Source organism: Coregonus clupeaformis, chromosome 17 (genome assembly GCF_020615455.1).
Source record: "Coregonus clupeaformis isolate EN_2021a chromosome 17, ASM2061545v1, whole genome shotgun sequence".
Taxonomy (NCBI): Eukaryota; Metazoa; Chordata; class Actinopteri; order Salmoniformes; family Salmonidae; genus Coregonus; species Coregonus clupeaformis.
In genome coordinates this window covers 23,687,852-23,707,719 of record NC_059208.1, presented here as the reverse complement: position 1 = coordinate 23,707,719, position 19,868 = coordinate 23,687,852, and the positions used below count along the sequence as shown (strand labels likewise).

The 19,868-nt window shown below is 41.5% G+C and overlaps 2 protein-coding genes and 1 non-coding gene across 3 annotated transcripts in view; 2 read left to right on the top strand and 1 right to left on the bottom strand.

The window, feature by feature from the left end:
* The window catches only part of LOC121586023 (LIM domain-containing protein 1-like), a 34,747-nt gene extending 31,403 nt beyond the window's left edge, over positions 1–3,344 (top strand). The window contains exon 8 of the mRNA XM_041902441.1: positions 1,875–3,344. Coding sequence (XP_041758375.1) covers positions 1,875–2,018 — 144 coding nt within the window. The 3' untranslated portion in view covers positions 2,019–3,344. The remainder of the gene's footprint in view (positions 1–1,874) is intronic.
* A 768-nt stretch (positions 3,345–4,112) lies between these two features.
* Positions 4,113–4,185, bottom strand: trnar-acg. Its single transcript has one exon. It is a non-coding gene; the product is annotated as a tRNA-Arg (tRNA).
* Positions 4,186–4,425: 240 nt separating this feature from the next.
* LOC121586022 (phosphatidylinositol-3-phosphatase SAC1-B) lies at positions 4,426–14,783 on the top strand. The gene is made up of 18 exons (XM_041902440.2): positions 4,426–4,481; positions 5,051–5,148; positions 5,421–5,495; positions 5,652–5,779; positions 6,563–6,712; positions 6,918–6,977; positions 7,092–7,125; positions 7,819–7,920; positions 9,303–9,475; positions 9,648–9,796; positions 9,984–10,082; positions 10,253–10,391; positions 10,901–10,970; positions 11,178–11,250; positions 11,890–11,983; positions 12,094–12,186; positions 12,324–12,381; positions 12,615–14,783. Exons 1-18 carry the CDS (start codon positions 4,453–4,455, stop codon positions 12,749–12,751), a joined length of 1,761 nt encoding a protein of 586 aa, XP_041758374.1. The 5' UTR covers positions 4,426–4,452; the 3' UTR covers positions 12,752–14,783.
* Positions 14,784–19,868: the final 5,085 nt, after the last annotated feature.

Sequence of the window (19,868 nt, the reverse complement as noted above, 5' to 3'; positions counted from 1 at the left end):
TAAGAGTGGAGAGCATGCCAAGAGTGTGCAAAGCTGTCATCAAGGCAAAGGGTGGCTATTTGAAGAATCTCAAATACAGTGGGGAGAACAAGTATTTGATACACTGCCGATTTTGCAGGTTTTCCTACTTACAAAGCATGTAGAGGTCTGTAATTTTTATCATAGGTACACTTCAACTGTGAGAGACAGAATCTAAAACAAAAATCCAGAAAATCACATTGTATGATTTTTAAGTAATTAATTTACATTTTATTGCATGACATAAGTATTTGATCACCTACCAACCAGTAAGAATTCCGGCTCTCACAGACCTGTTAGTTTTTCTTTAAGAAGCCCTCCTGTTCTCCACTCATTACCTGTATTAACTGCACCTGTTTGAACTCGTTACCTGTATAAAAGACACCTGTCCACACACTCAATCAAACAGACTCCAACCTCTCCACAATGTCCAATACCAGAGAGCTGTGTAAGGACATCAGGGATAAAATTGTAGACCTGCACAAGGCTTGAATGGGCTACAGGACAATAGGCAAGCAGCTTGGTGAGAAGGCAACAACTGTTGGCGCAATTATTAGAAAATGGAAGAAGTTCAAGATGACGCTCAATCACCCTCGGTCTGGGGCTCCAAGCAAGATCTCACCCTGTGGGGCATCAATGATCATGAGGAAGGTGAGGGATCAGCCCAGAACTACACGGTAGGACCTGGTCAATGGCCTGAAGAGAGCTGGGACCACAGTCTCAAAGAAAACCATTAGTAACACACTACGCCGTCATGGATTAAAATCCTGCAGCGCACGCAAGGTCCCCCTGCTCAAGCCAGCGCATGTCCAGGCCCATCTGAAGTTTTCCAATGACCATCTGGATGATCCAGAGGAGGAATGGGAGAAGGTCATGTGGTCTGATGAGACAAAAATAGAGCTTTTGGTCTAAACTCCACTCGCCGTGTTTGGAGGAAGAAGAAGGATGAGTACAACCCCAAGAACACCATCCCAACCGTGAAGCATAGAGGTGGAAACATCATTCTTTGGGGATGCTTTTCTGCAAAGGGGACAGGACGACTAAACTGTATTGAGGGGAGGATGGATGGGGCCATGTATCGCGAGATCTTGGCCAGCAACCTCCTTCCCTCAGTAAGAGCATTGGAGATGGGTCGTTGTCATGTTGGAAGACCCAGCCACGACCCATCTCCAATGCGAAACACACAGCCAGGGCAACTAAGGAGCGGCTCCGTAAGAAGCATCTCAAGTTCCTGGAGTGGCCTAGCCAGTCTCCAGACCTGAACCCAATAGAAAATCTTTGGAGGGAGCTGAAAGTCCGTATTGCCCAGCGACAGCCCCCAAACTAATTACTAAAAAATCATACAATGTGATTTTCTGGATTTTTGTTTTAGATTCCGTCTCTAACAGTTGAAGTGTACCTATGATAAAAATTACAGACCTCTACATGCTTTGTAAGTAGGAAAACCTGCAATATCGGCAGTGTATCAAATACTTGTTCTCCCCACTGTATAACATATATTTTGATTTGTTTAACACAGTTTTGGTTACTACATGATTCCATATATGTTATTTCATAGTTTTGATGTCTTCACTATTATTCTACAATGTAGAAAATAGTAAAAATAAAGAAAAACCCTGGAATGAGTAGGTGTGTCCAAACTTTTGACTGGTACTGTATGTATTTTAAACCAGCATTTTGAATACAAATGTAGCAGTTCAGATCCCATAGAATCGGATAGATGTAGATGGAATCACATAGATGTAATTCTATGTAAATGTTATGTAAATAAACAAAAACCTTTTGGGGTAATGTTCAAGTGTTATTAGATTTATTTAAAGGCTTTTCACATCTCATCCCCCTGTGTTGGTCTGTAGGACTGTCAGATGGAGCTGAATGACGAGGAGGGGCACCGCTGCTACCCGCTAGACGGCCACCTCCTCTGCCACGCCTGCCACCTGAAGCACATCGAGCCGGGCTGCGCCTCGCCCACCGCTGCCTCCTACCAGCACCAGTTCTAGTCCTAGGATCTAGTGCATGGTGCCACCAGGTGGCCCTCTGAACTAACTGCCAATAATCTACCACAACCAATCTGCCAAAAAAAGCTGTCTATAATGGTTGGAATGATAATGTATGCCTTTACTGTACATCTCTGATGTAAGTGAGGTCTCTGTTAGGGTTAATTGTGCGATTGGTTGATTGATTGATTGATTGATTGATTGTGTGTGTGCGTGTGTGGGAGTGTAATTGAGATAGACCTGTTATTATTTTTGATGTAAAAATCTATTTCTCTATTGAAGACAGTGTTTATTAGTTGTAAGGTGTTGAACTTTCATCTGACACGAATGTTAATAATCTGGAAATAACTAACTTTTTATCCTAAATATATATATTTAAATACCAATGCCAAAGCACAGTTATATTTTGATGACTGATACCAAAACAATTAAGCATGGAATTATAACAATACAATTTATAGTCTCAATTAGGTGCATTTTGTGTAAATAAGTATACATTTCATGTGCTTGTGTAAATATCTTGATCTTCATTTTCCCCTTTATGTGCCATCAATTTCAGTTGCTCAGTTTTAATCAATGTATTTGTAGATACTGATACAGTAGCAATAGTTTGCATAGCTTAATAGAGAAATGTCCCAATTTTGTTGTATGTCTCTGTGTGTGGGTTATGACATTACATTTTATACTAGAAATACTTTCCTTCCTCATTTTAGTTAATATACAGGCAGTGTCTAGAAAGTCAAAGTTAGCATTTTAAAACACAAACTGTACAGGGTCCTTTATCATTCCATGTCAGTGGGAATCATGTTGTATTAGTATTACATTTCTATTGTTAAATTAACCCTGGATGTTCTGTTCCCAACACTGATACTGGGTTAATATTCCTAATGTCCTCTGTCCACTCCTAGAATATACTTTCTATTGCATTATTAACCCAAATATGTCAGTTATGTTATGTCTGAGTGCTGCACCCAAAGCCAACAGTGTTTCCAAAATCCCTGCACACAATTACCACCTAAGTAGGTAGATAGCTAGGTTTATTCTATTCCAATAAACCCCTGAATGAAATATCTATGAACAACCCCTGATAACCCATTTTGGTTTGCAGTGATAAAAAAAGTGACTCTAAATGATTAAGTTTCAGTAGGCTTAGTCTATCATATTTCATGCTTTATTATATTTATGCTTGTTTAAAAAAAAATGCAATGATCATTAATCACTTGTTCAAAGTACATGAAGTATGTGAAGTATTCCAGTAGCTTACTGTATTTAAAAATTATTTGAGAGATGTCCAAATGAAATATATAAAACAAAAAAAATTCATTGTAATAGATTGTCAAATTGTCTGTCTCTTCTTCATGATCAAGTAGCCTATGTACAACAAAAGCTTTTGCACACCTGTAGTAGGTATATCTTTACATAGGTATTTAGGATAATCCAAATAAGTGTAGCCTTAAAGGGCCAATCAGCAGTTACAACGATAACAAAGCGCCTCCTCACCACTGTTTCAGTAAAAAGATGAGGGATTGGGCTGGAGAAATGTAATCCCTCTCATATTCATAGCTATGGATGGAAAATGATAGTTTTATCCATGTTTTGAGGCTATACAGTGTTTGTTCACATTTACTTTGTTTACAAACATTGAGTAAAACAAGCTTATATTTTGGGTTCTGATGGGGTCCGACAGTTAAACTAAGTTCACGAGGCATTTATAAATTATATTATTCAAGAATCAATGGGTACAGAGCATTAGTTTATGGATATAGCAACTGCTGATTGCCCCTTTAAGGCTATTAGGACACACAAAAACATATAGAATACAAAAGTTTGATCAACTGTAATATGTGCAGTAACGTTAGGCCAGACAGCAATGTTTTTTCAACAAACTCGCGGCAGGGCAGATTTTTTTTCAGTAGCCCCTAGACGAGGAAAAGGTCCGAATCAGAGGAACCGAGTCAGCCAAGAGTTGAACTCAATCAAACAACTCATGATCCCATCGAAACAGAACCATGCCTTTCTCATGACAACAAACAACCTATGTGTTAATCTTAGGATAAATAAATAAAAATCCGAGAAGATCCGGAGAGAAAAACAAGCCGAGCTAGCCAGGAGTCGAACCTAGAATCTTCTGATCCGTAGTCAGACGCGTTATCCATTGCGCCACTAGCCCGCTGAAAACAGCACGGGGACTGTCGTTGTATAAAGTTTTCATGCTGTGATATGAGGAATCGTACAGTAATAGTACGATTAATGAACTGTAACTTTGATCAAATAATGTATTTTTGTGTGCTACATAATATGTTGCTGCCTATAGTTTATCATAGTTTCCTAATTTACTACGATCTAAATGTCCAACCCTGGACGCGAACTCCGGTCCAGCCATATACAATGATGTGCACATTCATTGACACGTCACTAGGTCAGACCTCCTCTAAAGATGGCGACCGCCTACGAGAGCTTCAACCTGTAAGTCTTGAAAATATATATCGTTTTCAGTCTTTTATTTTCAAAAGCTAGCTACTACAACTTTTCTGGAAAAAATGCCATATTGTCGTGCCAAATTGTCGTAGGTGTAAGACTAGCGTTAGCTAGCATATGATAAGCTAGCTAGCTAACATTCAACTGCAATTACTGGCTGCAGTCATTCGTATGCGGGATTTGTTTCAGTTTACAGTACTGTAACTAGCTTACAGTTATGTCAAGGATGTGTAGTTGTGTTGTCTGTAACAGTACTTATCGAGCTATCTGCCTTTCGATTGAATGAGTGGTAGAATGCAATCGATCTGGTTGATGAAGCAGCTAAATAGCTAGAAAATACAGTTAGCTTAGCTGTTAACGTTAGTTAGCCTGAGCCAGCTAGCGAGTAGCTAGTATGTGTGAGCTGGTGGTGACGTTAGCCACTAACTAAGTTGAGCTTTGCCAAATCAAGCCAATGTTTTCCCTATGTATAAGGCGCGGTTCACAATGCCAGATGTTCGTCTACCAAGGTCACTGATTTTGTATCTCCATCCTCTGTGCCCACTCTCCCCCCATAGGCACACTACCCCAGAGAAGTTTTACATTGAGGCTTGTGATGACGGCTCCAATGATGTCCTGTCCATTGACAGGGTGTCCACAGAAATGATCCTCACCGGTATGTTGAGTAGGCCTATGTTAGACTGTGTGTGTTATCGTGGCATGATGCTGTCTTATGCTGACCAAAGTCAATGGTGGTTTGTGATCATAAAGGCAATAAAAAAATGATGTGGCTCAGTTGGTAGAGCATGGTGCTTGCAACGGCAGGGTTGTGGGTTTGATTCCCATGGGGGACCAGTATGAAAATGTATGCACTCACTAAGTCGCTCTGGATAAGAGTGTCTGCTATATGACTAAAATGTAAAAAATGATGATGATTTGTCCCTCTAGTGAGGAAGGACATTCCTCCCCATGCGGTCACCAGGCCAATATGTGGCATCATGGGAACTATCCGTTTGGTGGCAGGTAGGTTCAGTCTTACACTCTGTCAACAAGAGTCAGTTCAGACTCTCCAGTAAAATTGTCCATTGAGAAGACTTTACCTGTGTTACACACAACTGTTCTCAACAGGGTGAGTGTTTACTTTAGTGACACCTGTGCCCCTCTGCCTACCCTCCCCAGGCACGTACCTCATCATTATCACAAAGAAGAAGAAGGTGGGTGACCTGTTGGGCCATGCCATGTGGAAGGCTATGGACTTTGACGTTATCTCCTACAAGAAGACTGTGCTGCACCTGACAGACAACCAGGTAGGGAGGTGTGAGTTGGGGCCCCAGTGCCAGCCCACAAGTCCACAGTCATGTAGAGCCTGGGTGCATTTCAGGCCAAGGGCGTTTCACAATGATTCCTTGTTAATGACAGTGGGTTGTTTTGATGTGGATGCTGACGAGTCGAAACCCTAGCCTGATACTCTGGGTTATTTTTCTAAGATTAGCTAGCTGCTGAAGTCACTTGCCTTCGCTACTGTATGTGACCAAAACGAAAGAAGCATAATGAACTGAGAATGCTAGGCATCTGAGCTGACATAGATGCCCTGTGTTGAATTGGCTATGGAGCCGGTCAACGACAGACAGTGTGTCTGTAGACAGTCAAGTGTATGTGAAGGGCAAAGCTGTCTGTCAGTCAGAGAACGAGACCCCTTCTCACAGACAGAACAAGTACTGCTTTCAGACAGTGTCATCATCATGTAGCTGTTACAAGAACACTCTGTTCTGTCCCCAAGTCTAGACAAGTGTGTCTCTATTAGTGGGCATCTCTATGTTGGCTTCTAGTTGCAATACTGGTGGAGGAGATGTTATTTTATATATATATATATATATATATATATATATATATATATATTCTCAATTTAGATTCCTTGTATATATTATTTTATATAAATAGTGGTAATCCGATACTGTCTAACCATGGGTCCACCTAATTTCTGTTTTGCTTTCCTTCTTCAACCTGCCTCCTGAGCACTCACCTTCGACCTCTTTTCTTTCCTTCTTCAATCTGCCTCCTGACCTATCTTTGACCTCTGACCCCATCAGATGCAGGACAACAAAGCCTTCTTGTCCATGATCAACAGTGTTCTGCTCACAGACGGCTTCTACTTTGCCACAGACTACGACCTGACCCACACTCTGCAGAGACTGGCCAACACCAGCCCTGAGTTCCAGGAGATGAGCCTGCTGGAAAGGGTGAGAGAATGAGTGGATGGAAAGAGAGATATAGAGGGAGGAAAATAGTGTAAAAACTTGTTTCCATTTGAAGATACTCATTAAAACACGAGTAATGTGTTTGTACTTGTGTCCTATACAGATGCAGACATTTCCTATGCAGGGCATGCGGAAACATGTCGAATGGTATTATAAAGATGTGTTGTTTTCTTGCCCTCGTTTCTAGGCAGACCAACGGTTTGTGTGGAATGGTCACCTGTTGAGAGAATTCATGGCACAGCCAGAGGTAAGGACAAAAATGACACATGTTAACCACTTTTGGTAAATATAAAATGAATGCGCTCCAGTACAGGTCTTATGATCTTTCTAAACTGCATTATCTCTGATCTTCTCTTGACAGCTGCACAGGTTTGCTTACCCAGTTGTCCATGGCTGTATCCTTTCATGTTTTTGTTGTTGTTGCAAACTCCAGATGAAGACTTTTCCCGCTCTTCAGTTCTCATAAACAGGAAGACCTCATTACCACTTCTTGTAAGACAACAAATATTGCCCATGTGAGATATGTAATTCACGTGGCGGTTGTTTAGAGTGACTGAACTGTTAAACAGCATTGCAGTTTAAACCCTGTAATCTGTAATTGGTTGGAAATCTACCCTTGATGTGATCAGTTGCACGTGTGCACAACACACTAGATCACATGGTCATTTTCACATTCATATTTCCCCTTGATCCTTGGGGTTTAGCTGTCTGAGTGGCTTGGATGTAAAGCAGCTATTGATTACACTGGATTAGTCTTGTCATTCTTTTCCCTGAGGAAAACTTGGAAAACTGTTTGACAGACCATGTATATCAGTAGAAGTGAACTTGCGGTTTGCTCCTTAAGCCACAAGGGGGAGCTAGAGATTCATATAGGTCGTATTAAAATTGGGAAATTAGGGATATTGTATTTACAGACAATGTAAAGTGGATCCATTGACATAATATGATGAAGCCCACATTTCTAAGCATCACAACACTCCCAACTCCAAAGCATTTTCTGAAAAGGAGGCAGAGAAAGGTTGAATTCAGAAGGTAAAGTTAGGCTTTAAAGGTTAAGACTGTGCTATCCCTAACCACGTGTTGTCCAGTCATCATTATGAAGTCCTGCTGCATCAATGGGAAGATCTTTGACTGGAACATCATCTCCAGGCGGAGCTGCTTCAGGGCTGGAGTACGCTACTACGTCAGAGGTGACTGACTCCACATCCACCAGCATGTCTAACTGGAGCTTTCTGACTAGAGCAGGGATGATGGACAATCTTTTCCACAGTGGACCGGTGTGGGTGCAGAGGTTTTTGTTCCAGCCAAACAGTAATACATACATCTGAGTCAAATATGCTCAGTTTACACAAGCAGCCCAATTCTGTTATTTTTGTCACTAATTGGCCTTTTGACCAATCACATCAGCTCTGAAAAAGATCTGATGCGAAAAGATCTGATGTGATTGGTCAAAAGATCAGTTAGTGTAAAAAATATCAGAATTGGGCTGCCTGTGTAAACACAGCCTTAGTCAACTAGTCAGTCCCCGGCTAGCACATTTGGTTCCTGTTGAAGTTATGGGAACATACGTTTTTGGTTTCCCATTGGTTCTGGGAACGAAGCCATACGTTTCCTGATCGGTAAAACTGAGCGTTTTTTTTTTTACGTTCTGAGAACGGAAGTAAAAATGTTGCCTGTTATGGGAAGATACATTTTTTGTTTGCAGGGAGGTTCTGCAAACGTTTTACTATGGTTCCCTGAAAGTTTTCCTGGGAGGTTTTATTAACGTGATGAGAATGGAAATTATAGGTTATTTGAAGGTAATTAAATAACGTTCTGAGCAAATGTTTCAATAAGACTTTTAACACTGCGATCTTAGTTTGGGTTAACTGTTTTTAGCACAGATAGGACACATGGAAATTAATATGCTTAGGCATTAATTATGCAAACACTTTTCTTTTTTTATTGTGGCATGGTGTCAGGGAGATTTGAACCTATGCTGTTCCGTTCTCGATCCATGTAATTAGTCCACTGCGCCACCAGGATGGAGCTAGTGTGCCATATATTTTTTTACAAATACAGAGCTGTTCATTTTAGTCTATAATTAATATTATTCGCAATGTCAAACCACTTGGAGAACATTCCTAGGACATTACAAACATTAAAATGCAATGTAACCATGTTTGAACTTTTAGGAAATGTTCTGTTAAAGTAATGAAATACCAAGTAAAGAAGGTTTTTTTTTTTTGTCAAGTTCCTTAAATGTGCTGAGAATGTTCCAAAGCCAAGCGACTATCCTGCACCATTCCCAGAAAGTTGTGGGAAGGTTGTTTGCAAAATAACCATAGGACAACCACACTCATCAAGCTCTAAGAAATATGATTCTCAGAACCTTATATGCTAGCTGGGTCTTCAATCAATATTTTGATTAGTGGAATCAGGTGTTTTACAGCTGGTTGGAACGAAACCCTGCACACACACCAGCCCTTTGCAGATAATATTGGCCTGTCCACTTCTTATATGTTTACTGTCAAACATTCCTCACTCTGACCACTCAGACGGATGATTACATAATGTCTATTTGGTCCCTCAGGCATCGACTCAGAGGGTCATGCAGCTAACTTTGTGGAGACAGAGCAGATTGTCCAGTACAACGGGGGCAAGGCCTCATTCGTACAGACCCGAGGCTCCATCCCCTTCTACTGGTCCCAAAGACCCAACCTCAAGTACAAACCAAAACCTCAGATCAGCAAAACCATCGACCATGTAAGCTACCTGTTACAATATTCATATAATTTTAAATGATATTTCATATTCAAATGTAAAAACATTTTAATGCACAGTAGTAGTAATTTAATTACAGTAGAGGTATGTGATATTGAGTATTACTATACTGAGTCATAAATTCTTTCTTACCTTTACTGTCCTGCTTTCACAGCTGGATGGCTTCCAAAGGCATTTTGACTCGCAGATCATCATTTATGGAAAGCAAGTGATTTTAAATCTGATCGACCAGAAAGGCTCAGAGAAGCAGTTGGAACAGGCCTTTGACAAAATGGTGTCCAGCTTGGGCAACGGCATGGTTAAGTAAGGACTATAGCTTTTCCCCATCGTTCATTCTGATCCCACTATGCACGTCTTCTTCTAACATCATCCATGTCTTTTTTTAGGGGTTAACGTTCTGTCTAAAGGCATGGAACTCCATATAACCCCTTAAAGAAAATTATTTAGTTGGATTTTACATAACTTTTCTCCCTGTACTTTGCACCTCTAGGTACATAGCGTTTGACTTCCACAAGGAATGCAGTCGGATGAGGTGGCATCGCCTGCAGATCTTAGTCGATATGGTGACAGAGATGCAAGATGAGTATGGGTAAGTATTTAGTCTATGTTATTCTGTGTTTGTGTACTTTGTTTTTTGGGGGGTGTTCATCTCTGTCTGTGGTTTGCTGATTTGTTTTGTTTTTGTGACAAATGTTATTGTAAAAAGAGCTATATTTAGGAATCAAATTGTTTGATTGGTTGAGTTGATTGGTTGGTCAGGTACTTCCTGGTTGATGTGGATGGGAACGTTCTGGTGCAACAGGAAGGGATGTTCCGCAGTAACTGCATGGACTGTCTGGACCGTACCAACGTCATCCAGAGTCTGCTGGCACGACGCTCACTGCAGTCACAGCTGGAGGTGGGAACCACCAATCAGACACGCCCACACTGACTAGACACGCCCATTACATATAGACACTCCCACTAGTTCTAGACACTCTTACCACATCCATCTAGACCACTGGTGTCAAACTCATTCCATGAAGGGCCAAGTGGCAGTGGGTTTTCTCTTCCCTTGTATTTGATTGATGAATTAAGGTCACTAATTAGTAATGAACTCCCCTCATCTGGTTGTCTAGGTCTTAATTGAAAGGAAAAACCAAAACCCAGCAAACACTAGGCCTTCCATGGAATGAGTTTGACATCCCTGATCTATACACTTCCACCACATCTAGACTCACTCTATCTGTCTTTGACATAATGAGCAATGTCGTGGACCTCTCTGTCCCACCATCAGGAGTTTTACTGTTCAATAAAGGTGTAGACCTAGCCACTCCCCTGAATCTGATTGCGACCATCTTGGTTCCGCCTTGCCCCCTATGGTCAGGCCACTGCAGTATCTCACCACACTTCTTTGTTTATCTGCAGCGACTTGGAGTTCTCCACATGGGCCAGAGGATTGAAGATCAGGCCGACTTCGAGAAGATCTACAAAAATGGTGAACCTCAGCTGAAATCTGAACACTTTCCTACCCCTGTGCCAGAATGAGCACATCATTCTCTTCCTTATGAGATTATTCCAACACTATGGTTTAACATGATTGAAATCCTCCCCTTTTTCCACTGACTAAATCTGTTTTCTCTTTCTTCCACCCCCCCCTCCCCCCCATCTCTCCCTTTCCCTCTCTCACCCCTGCTCTCTGCAGCGTGGGCAGACAATGCCAATGCGTGTGCCAAGCAGTACGCCGGCACAGGGGCCTTGAAGACAGACTTCACAAGGTGAGAGAGAGGGGCTCACGTGTTTCTTGCTAGTGATTAGCCAGCTAGGGCACAGGACTGGCTCTCTTCATAGAAACACACTCCATTCCATCAGGAAGTCACTGAGTTCATCTGGCTGTAGGAGGATATTATGGATTCGAATAGAACTTGTCCATTATACAATGACAGAGAACTAGTTGTCTTTCTGCTGGCACAGTACCCATGCCACTGTCAGTCACACCCCACACACACCCATGAAGTTAACTAGTTGTCTTTCTGCTGGCACATTACCCATCCCACTGTCAGTCACACCCCACACACACCCATGAAATTAACTAGATGTCTTTCTGCTGGCACGGTACCCATCCCACTGTCAGTCACACCCCACACAACCGTGAAGTTGGCCATGCATAATTGTCTGTGCACTACATCAAAACATTGTACTGGTTTTGGTGATGCATATTGAATGGACTGCTGCCCTTATCTTAGAACATGGAGGATTAGGATGTTTTGCTAGTGACCTTTGTGATAACCAGGATGAAAACTCTGAGCAAGAGCGTGCTCAGGAAAGGGTGGAGGATGACGACGATGATTATTTGTAGTGTGTGTGAGAGAGAGATGATTATGACAATGATGACTGAAGCGGTGCTCATGTCTCAGAACAGGGAAGAGGACACAATGGGGGCTGGTGATGGACGGCTGGAACTCCATGATCAGATACTACAAGAACAACTTCTCAGACGGCTTCAGACAGGTGTGTGCATGTGTGCCAGTTATTAGTCATGTTTTTTGTAAATGTGACTAATAACAATCCTTGAAGTGTGTGTGGTAACTGATAATTGAGACCTCTCTCCTGATCCCCAGGACTCCATTGATCTGTTCCTGGGTAACTATGCCATTGACGAGGCAGACATGACCACACCCCTTCACGAGCCCAAAGACTGGAAGTTCCTCACGGTGAGATCTGATTGGCTAGGCTTGACCAGTGCTATGTATATTGATTGGCTACATTATGTGTTGGTTTCAGTCACAGGCGGTACATTGAGATTCCGTTGTATCTTATTTAATCTCCTGTTTCCCCTCTCCCCCTCTAGTTGCCCATTATCATGGTTGTGGCATTCTCCATGTGTATCATCTGCCTCCTCATGGCTGGTAAGACAGCAGTGGACTCCCTTGTAAATTATGCATCGAATTTGTAGGAAAATTCTAGTTACACCTGCACCGATCTCAAGTTAGGATTTGGTCCGTAAAGACATTTTGCAGCACTTAATTTGTACTGTTTCCACTGGTACTAAACTGGTATTGACTAGGCAAGTATGTGATATCAATGGTACTTTTTCGGTACTTAGTTATTACCCATAGTGACCCTCAGTGTCCCCCCTCAGGTGACACTTGGACGGAGACTCTGGCTTATGTGCTGTTCTGGGGCACAGCTAGCTTCGTGACGGCCGGCGTCATCCTCTTCAACGGTCGGGAGTTCGTAGACGCGCCCAAGCTGGTCCAGAAGGAGAAGATGGACTGAATGTGTGCGTGTGGAAAGCAGCTACGCCCCACAGACTTCTCCTCCTCCACTTCACCTCTCTCTTCTTCATCGTACAACCAGCATCAGCGGGCCTGGAGCCTGTACTGATTACTGACCCATGAGGAAGAGGAAGAGGAAGAGGAGGAGGGTGAGGGTGGGGTGAGAGAAAGGCCATGTGTATGATGTAGTGCTGCGAAGCACACAGACACTCGCTCTGCACTGGCCTGCTGCTGTCCACACCACTAAGCACAATGTTTGGGCTGGGGCTGGGGAAGATCCCTACCCTAACCTTGTCCATAGACTGACTGTATAAGCTGTAAACTGTCTGGTTTTATGATACAATACTCCGCTACAGTAACACAGTTCCCCCGCTGCACGGAATGCATATGAACGGACACTGGCCCTGCTGTGTTGTTGCCATAGCAACCCTGACAAGGGAACTACTTTTTATATTTTTCTTGCCTTTTTGTCGTTTTTGTTAATTTGTCGCCTTCTAGCTACATCATGTCATATTCGCTCTGTTGGTTGCCATATTGTTTCAGTGTCATTGCCCCTGAGTGGTCGATCTGAACCATGCTAGTGTCTTAGTGTGATAGCTGACCTATGGGGTACCAGTGGCTGTCTGACGGCCCAGCCCAGCCCAAGATCCCAAAACTAGCTCACCAATAGTCATGGAGAGAATGTGCTAGCTGGCCAATGGTTGGGGAGAGAATGTGCTAACTGGCCAATAGTTGGGGAGAGAATGGGCCGAACTGTCTCAATAGGGAACTTTAGTTATGGTGTCCCACCAACATTAATGCCATTGTAACTGGCCATTATATTCCTGCTCACTGCACTTCTGAGTGCACAGACCCTCAAAGGGTTTCACATGAGGATTCCTCTGAGGTATGACGAGAGGGATGTTTGTCTGTGTGGTCTGTCTGGCAGTCTTCCCAGGAATGGAAAGCTTCATGAAACTGCTGGAAAGACAAATCCTCATTAGTTTCTAACAACTAAAAGGTGCGAGAGAGCATCAAACTATATACTATAGTGAGTAGGATCTGTCTTCGACCAGTAGACTGGAAGGCCCAGGCCTAGGCTAATAATGAAGCATGGATTTAAAGGACCAATGCAGCCATTTTAATCTCAATATCAAATCATTTCTGGGTGATTGTTTTCATCAAAATTGTCAAAAAGAAGAAAAAAAAGCTTCTTAGCAAATAATTGTCTAGGATTGTCTGGGAGTGGTTTTTGGGGTGGGGAAAACTGAACTAGCTGTTATTGGCAGAGAGGTTTGGAACTCTTTCTTATTCGTCTATTAACTAATTTACCATCTGGTGATGTCACCAGGCAGGCCAAAACTCCATCCCACCAAAACAGGCAGAAATGTCAGGCAGTCTTTTCAAACACTAAAAGAGCATTATCATCATTTTCACAGTATTATTCCAACCTGGAAATATATATAAAACACAGGAAAATCTAGTTTTTGACTGAACTGTGCATTTAAACGAACCAAAGTCTCATGGGGCTTTGGGGACTTAAATGCCACTTGTCCCCTATGACAATTTCTAAGTGTTTGAGTGTCTCTCTGGGTGGGAATGTGAACTGTTGCTCTCTCTTACACAATCTTTCTCTATATTATTTATCCTTTGATTATTGTCTCTGTGCTGAGCTATTTTACGCTGTTCTGTAGCACTAGCCCTAAGTCAAATTCTGCTGCCTTACCACAGGTCATTATAAGAGACGGGGTGTTTAGTAGCAGGATTGGGGCCAATTCCATTTCAATTCAGTCAATTCAGGAAGTAGATTCCAATTCACTATTTTATTCTCATTGAAAAGCATTGAGAACATTTTTAATTGGAATGGGAATTTCAGTTTACTTCCTGCATTGCCTGAATTGAAATTCAACCGAACCCAACACTGGTGTATAGTGTACATAATCATTACAGGATCACACTTAACTTACCTGCTGTCAGAGTGGCACCTGCTGATCTGATAATGTTAAGAAAAAAAAGGTATGTCATATTGTTAATATTAAATTGATTATATTGCCGCTTATGTGTCTTTCTACTTCAACTGTAGTGGTCCAAAATGACAATGAGATAGATAATGTATATCCTATAACTTTATATGCAGTGGTTCAATAATACATTGGTGTATGGTTACTATGATAATGCATAAGTCTCCCGAGTGGCACAGTGGTCTAAGGCACTGCGATAGTGCTAGCTGTGCCACTAGAGATCCTGGTTCGAATCCAGGCTCTGTCGTAGCCGGCCGCGACCGGGAGACCCATGGGGCGGCGCACAATTGGCCCAGCGTCGTCCAGGGTAGGGGAGGGAATGGCCGGCAGGGATGTAGCTCAGTTGGTAGAGCATGGCATTTGCAACGCCAGGGTTGTGGGTTTGATTCCCACGGGGGGCCAGTATAAAAAATTATGTATGCACTCTGGATAAGAGCGTAAATAAGTCCATTTATTATGGCCCCGTGTAGCTCAGTTGGTAGAGCATGGCATTTGCAATGCCAGGGTTGTGGGTTCGATTCCGCTATGGATAAGAGCGTCTGCTAAATGACTAAAATGTAAAATTATGCTTCTCAAAGCATGCTGAAATGGCTCACTTGCTGTAGCTATAACCCTCGGAACACATCGGATGCCATGCCAATGGACAACAGTACATTCCGCTGTGCATTATCAGCCATAAGCCTATCAAATTCAAGAATCAGCCAGCATAGTGTCTCTTGCTGATCTGTGTTTTTAAACAGATGATTTAGGTGCCATGTAAGCCTAGATACAATTTAATGTAATGACAAAGCGTTGTGTGTTTGTAAGAATGATGCGCTAAATGATCAATACAAATGATTGTGCTATTTAAGCCGACTGTCACTGTTTTCACTGATAACTGAGTAATGTTTGAACGGTTTTAGACAATCTTTTTGGTTTTGGTTTGACTGCTTTACCAATGAAAATGGGTTGCTACTGTCAGCTCAATGCAGTATGAAGAAAACAAGCTGACCCACAGTTTTAATTGTTTTATAGGCCTATGTTATTGTCACATGTTTTTGGTTTGTTTATCAGAGGATTTGTTATTATTTTGTTTTTTTGTCGCTGAACATCATTGATGTGTCCAAGAAATTTGTAATAAATGTATCATCAGTCATTCTGTTCCAGTTCCTGATATTTTTCTATAGAAATTGTTATTTTAAACAAAATGTAGTCTATTTATTGTCCATAGTGTTTTCTGGTTTAGTTCAGCTTTATTACGTGACAATATGGAGCATACTATTGGTACCGTAATAAGAAGTAATGTCCTTCCTTATTTCCTTTAGGGGGTAGTTTAGGAATGTGTGTAGCAGTCCATTTTAGAAAGTGTATTCTTTATTAGTTAATGGTTAATCATTGTCTGATTTCTTATCAGATAACTTTCATACACTGTATGTAAGGCTTTTATGTTCCTCATAACATCTAGTAGGATCACTTCACATCAGCATACATTCATAGTTACTGGTAGCATTGTAGTTCCTCTTGATTCAATTGGCTATGCTGTTTTGCCTTTTTGAAGAGTAATGGTAATTCTACAGGGTTGAAGATAGGCTGTCATATCAGCTTTATAACAAAACTCCCCATTATATCCATTGTCCTGGTGCCATGTGTCATACAGTCGGCCTACATCTCTCTCTACACATGATGTCTTCAACAATGATCCTCACGGAAGTAAAAATCACAGATCATGATCTGTGTTCATTTGTGTTCATGTTTAATTAAATTGAAACTATGAAATTATCCTCAAGGAGGAGATTAAGGAGTTGGCATGCCAAGATCATTGTCATGACATGTGAGGGGGAGTTTTGCATACAATGAGGTATCAAGGATCGATTTTGGAACTAGATGTTCTTACTCTAGTTTGAGGATGTTCATGTACAGCCTGTTTAGCTGTTATTCCCATCATCTAGACTAGGGTTTGTTTTAGAGCGAAAATGATTTGGAAGAAAGGGGGGTAAAAAGGTTTTGAGCCCTGTTTATACCTGGTTTATCCCTGTCCACATTTTCAGAAATGTATCTACGCATGGTATTAAAATGTGTCTCAACCATCCACTGTCTGCACAGTTTTTCCTGGTCCCTCCCTGTATCCAAATATTTGAATACTATTCTTTCATAATAATGTTTTTATTTATTTTAAGACACACATTGATGCCATAAGTCAATGGTGCCACCTGCCCATGATTTTAGAGGGAGGGATAATTATGATTTAAATGGTTTCTCTGTCCAGATCGGTCTACACTTGTAAAGATATCCAGACCATGTGTGCCTGACTACCCCCAGAGGTGGTTAGGATCACAATGAGTATTTTTATAATTTACACCTGTCTAAAAATGTGGGCACAATCAGAATATGGACGAGATCAGGACAAAGGACGCATGATAGCATCAGGTAAGCTATAAAGGGGGCTTTGGAGCAGTGAACATTTTAGAATCATTGAGATCAGCTGTGTGGGTGCTCTTAGCCCATATTAATGGATCACCTCACTGTAATACACCGGTCAATAGTGGTTGCAATTGGCCCAATCTCTAACATTGTGACTGTATATCCCTGTTCTTGTCTAACCCCACACACACATCCGTTGTGCCCTACCCAGGTCAGGGCCTACTAGGGACACAAGGTGCCATTGGCCTACACAGAATGCAAAGATCAAAAAAACTGAAAGGTCTGATGAAATGATGCCTTAGGTGAGTAAATATGACTCAGCTCTGTCAATAGGGTTGCAAGTTCCAACATAATCACCTACAGTATATTCACAACTTCCCTTAATAAGTATTTCATTATTCAAAACGGTTGTCTTGACAGTTATTCACTAGGTGGCATAGTGCCACAAAGCGGTACCCACCCTAAATAGTGCTGGCACACATAACAGAAAGTACTTGCATTTTTGAACAAAATGTTTGAGGATGTGCATGTACAGCCTGTTTAGCTGTTATTCCCATAGTCTGTGATGCCTTGAGGCACAGTATGTCAGTATGTTGATTTTACTTGATTTTATTAGGATCCACATTAGCTGACGCCATGACAACAGCTACTCTTCCTGGGGTCTGACACATAAGGAAAAATACCTTACAGACATTACAAAAACATTGACAAGTAGACATTACAGACATTTAAAATATCTGAAAGGTAACATTTAACAGTCAATTATCATATTCAGTGATCAGAATCCAGTCATATGGTCAATCTCATTAGATAATATTGTTTTCTTGAATATGAATGTACTTTTCCCTTGGGAAATGTCAACCCACTATCACAAATTATTTTGAAATACACAGGAAAAAGTTTTTAAAAAACAATGTTCACCTAAATGTTTTAATTCAGTGCTTTCAATCACAGATGAAGGCAGTAGGCTATACTTTTTTTGTGTGACTGTTAAAACAATTTAATAAGTAATTTGTGTCTATTTCATAATAATCTGTGATAGTGTGTTGCAGAGTCAATAGTGTGTGATTGCGGCCCGCAATTTGGGGTGTTCCAGCATTTCGGTATTCCTGCATTCTGGATTTCCCCTGATTGTCTATGTGATTAAAATGTGGGTCAAAAGGGAAATAAAAATATTATCTGAGTTTTTTGTTTAGGCTATGCCATCATTGTAGTATAATTAAAGGTAGACAGAGAAAATGACTGCCATGAGCAACACTGCAGATATTGAGATGAGTGAGATGCAAGACTTCGCTCACACAGTCACACAGTATCTGCACATGTGCACGGGTTCGCTTCACAGCGTAGAAATTGAGCCTCGCGTTTCAACGCTCTTAGTTGTTGCGGAAATTGACCCACTATGCTGTTTATTTGCTGAGTCTACCTTTAATGTGCAATCTGCTGATGCGTTGGATAGCAGATGTAACAGATATACCAGCCACTCCACCCCTCTCTTTATCAGCTGTGATTAAAAGCTGTGATAAACAGACACAGACGCCCTACCCATAACGTTAACAGAACGCCTGTGTAACGTTACCGAAATACTAGCTAGCTCACAGTGTCATTCGCCCCCGCCTGCCGAGCACCTGCCCTTGCCGTAACGTTAACAGAACTGCGGGAAAGCAGTGTTCGGCAGGCTGGGGCGAAGGACACTCCTGTTGCCCTATCTACTGTAGCTAGCTACTGGTGTCGCTCCCGCTGTGTACCTGTGTTAAAACGGCCAACTGGAGCCGTCTGATTGGTTGGCTTCTGAGCCCTCACCCGCTAGTGACTTAATGCTGATTCTACTTTGGTCTGACCCACTACAGGCGGTCTGGCAAGAACCAGGCAGATGTGTCCATATCCAGAGTTTTATCCACTTAGTCATCACCACACTGTTCCACACACACACACACACATTTGCATCAGAAATGATTTTTGTGGTTTCTATAGAATAATATAAATAAACATGCATATTAACAGTTGTGGACTTGAGTCACATGACTTGGACTCAAGTCTGACTGGAGTTACACATTTGATGACTTGAGACTGAACTTAATAGAAAATAAAATGACTTGACTTGGACTTGGAGCCTCAAGACTCGGGACTCAACTTTGACTTGAGACTGATGACTTGAAATGATCTGGCCAGGTTTTGTAACGTTTTGTCACTCATTTTGTGGCACAGAGTATCCGTGGGTTAATCTCCATGCAGCCAGAGACTAGCCGCAGCAGGGGAATGTCATAAAATTAATTGTCAAGGCATATCTGTGCCTTGACAATTAATTTTATGACATTCCCCTCTGGGGTTTTATATTACTCTTGAAATGAAATAAAATAGAAATAAAAAAACATACATGACAAATTGTGGGACTCTTATTTTGAAATTGGAAATTGCAGGATTTTTATTTTGGCATGACAAACTGAGGGATTTATTTTGAAATAGGAAATTGCAGGACTTATTTTAGCATGACAAATCGAGGGACTCTTATTTTGAAATGGGAAATCACATAACATTAATACACAATGTCATGCTAGTAACCCACCCCTTTGTTTGTGTTAGCTCAACTCATGTTAAGTTGCCTTTGACCAGAACGGACACATCTATGTCATCTATGTCATATTGCTGACTCTACCTTTTAAAGGTGACAATGTCTGAAATAAATTCCACAAAGTTATTCCAGTCTCAGCCTCTTCCTTG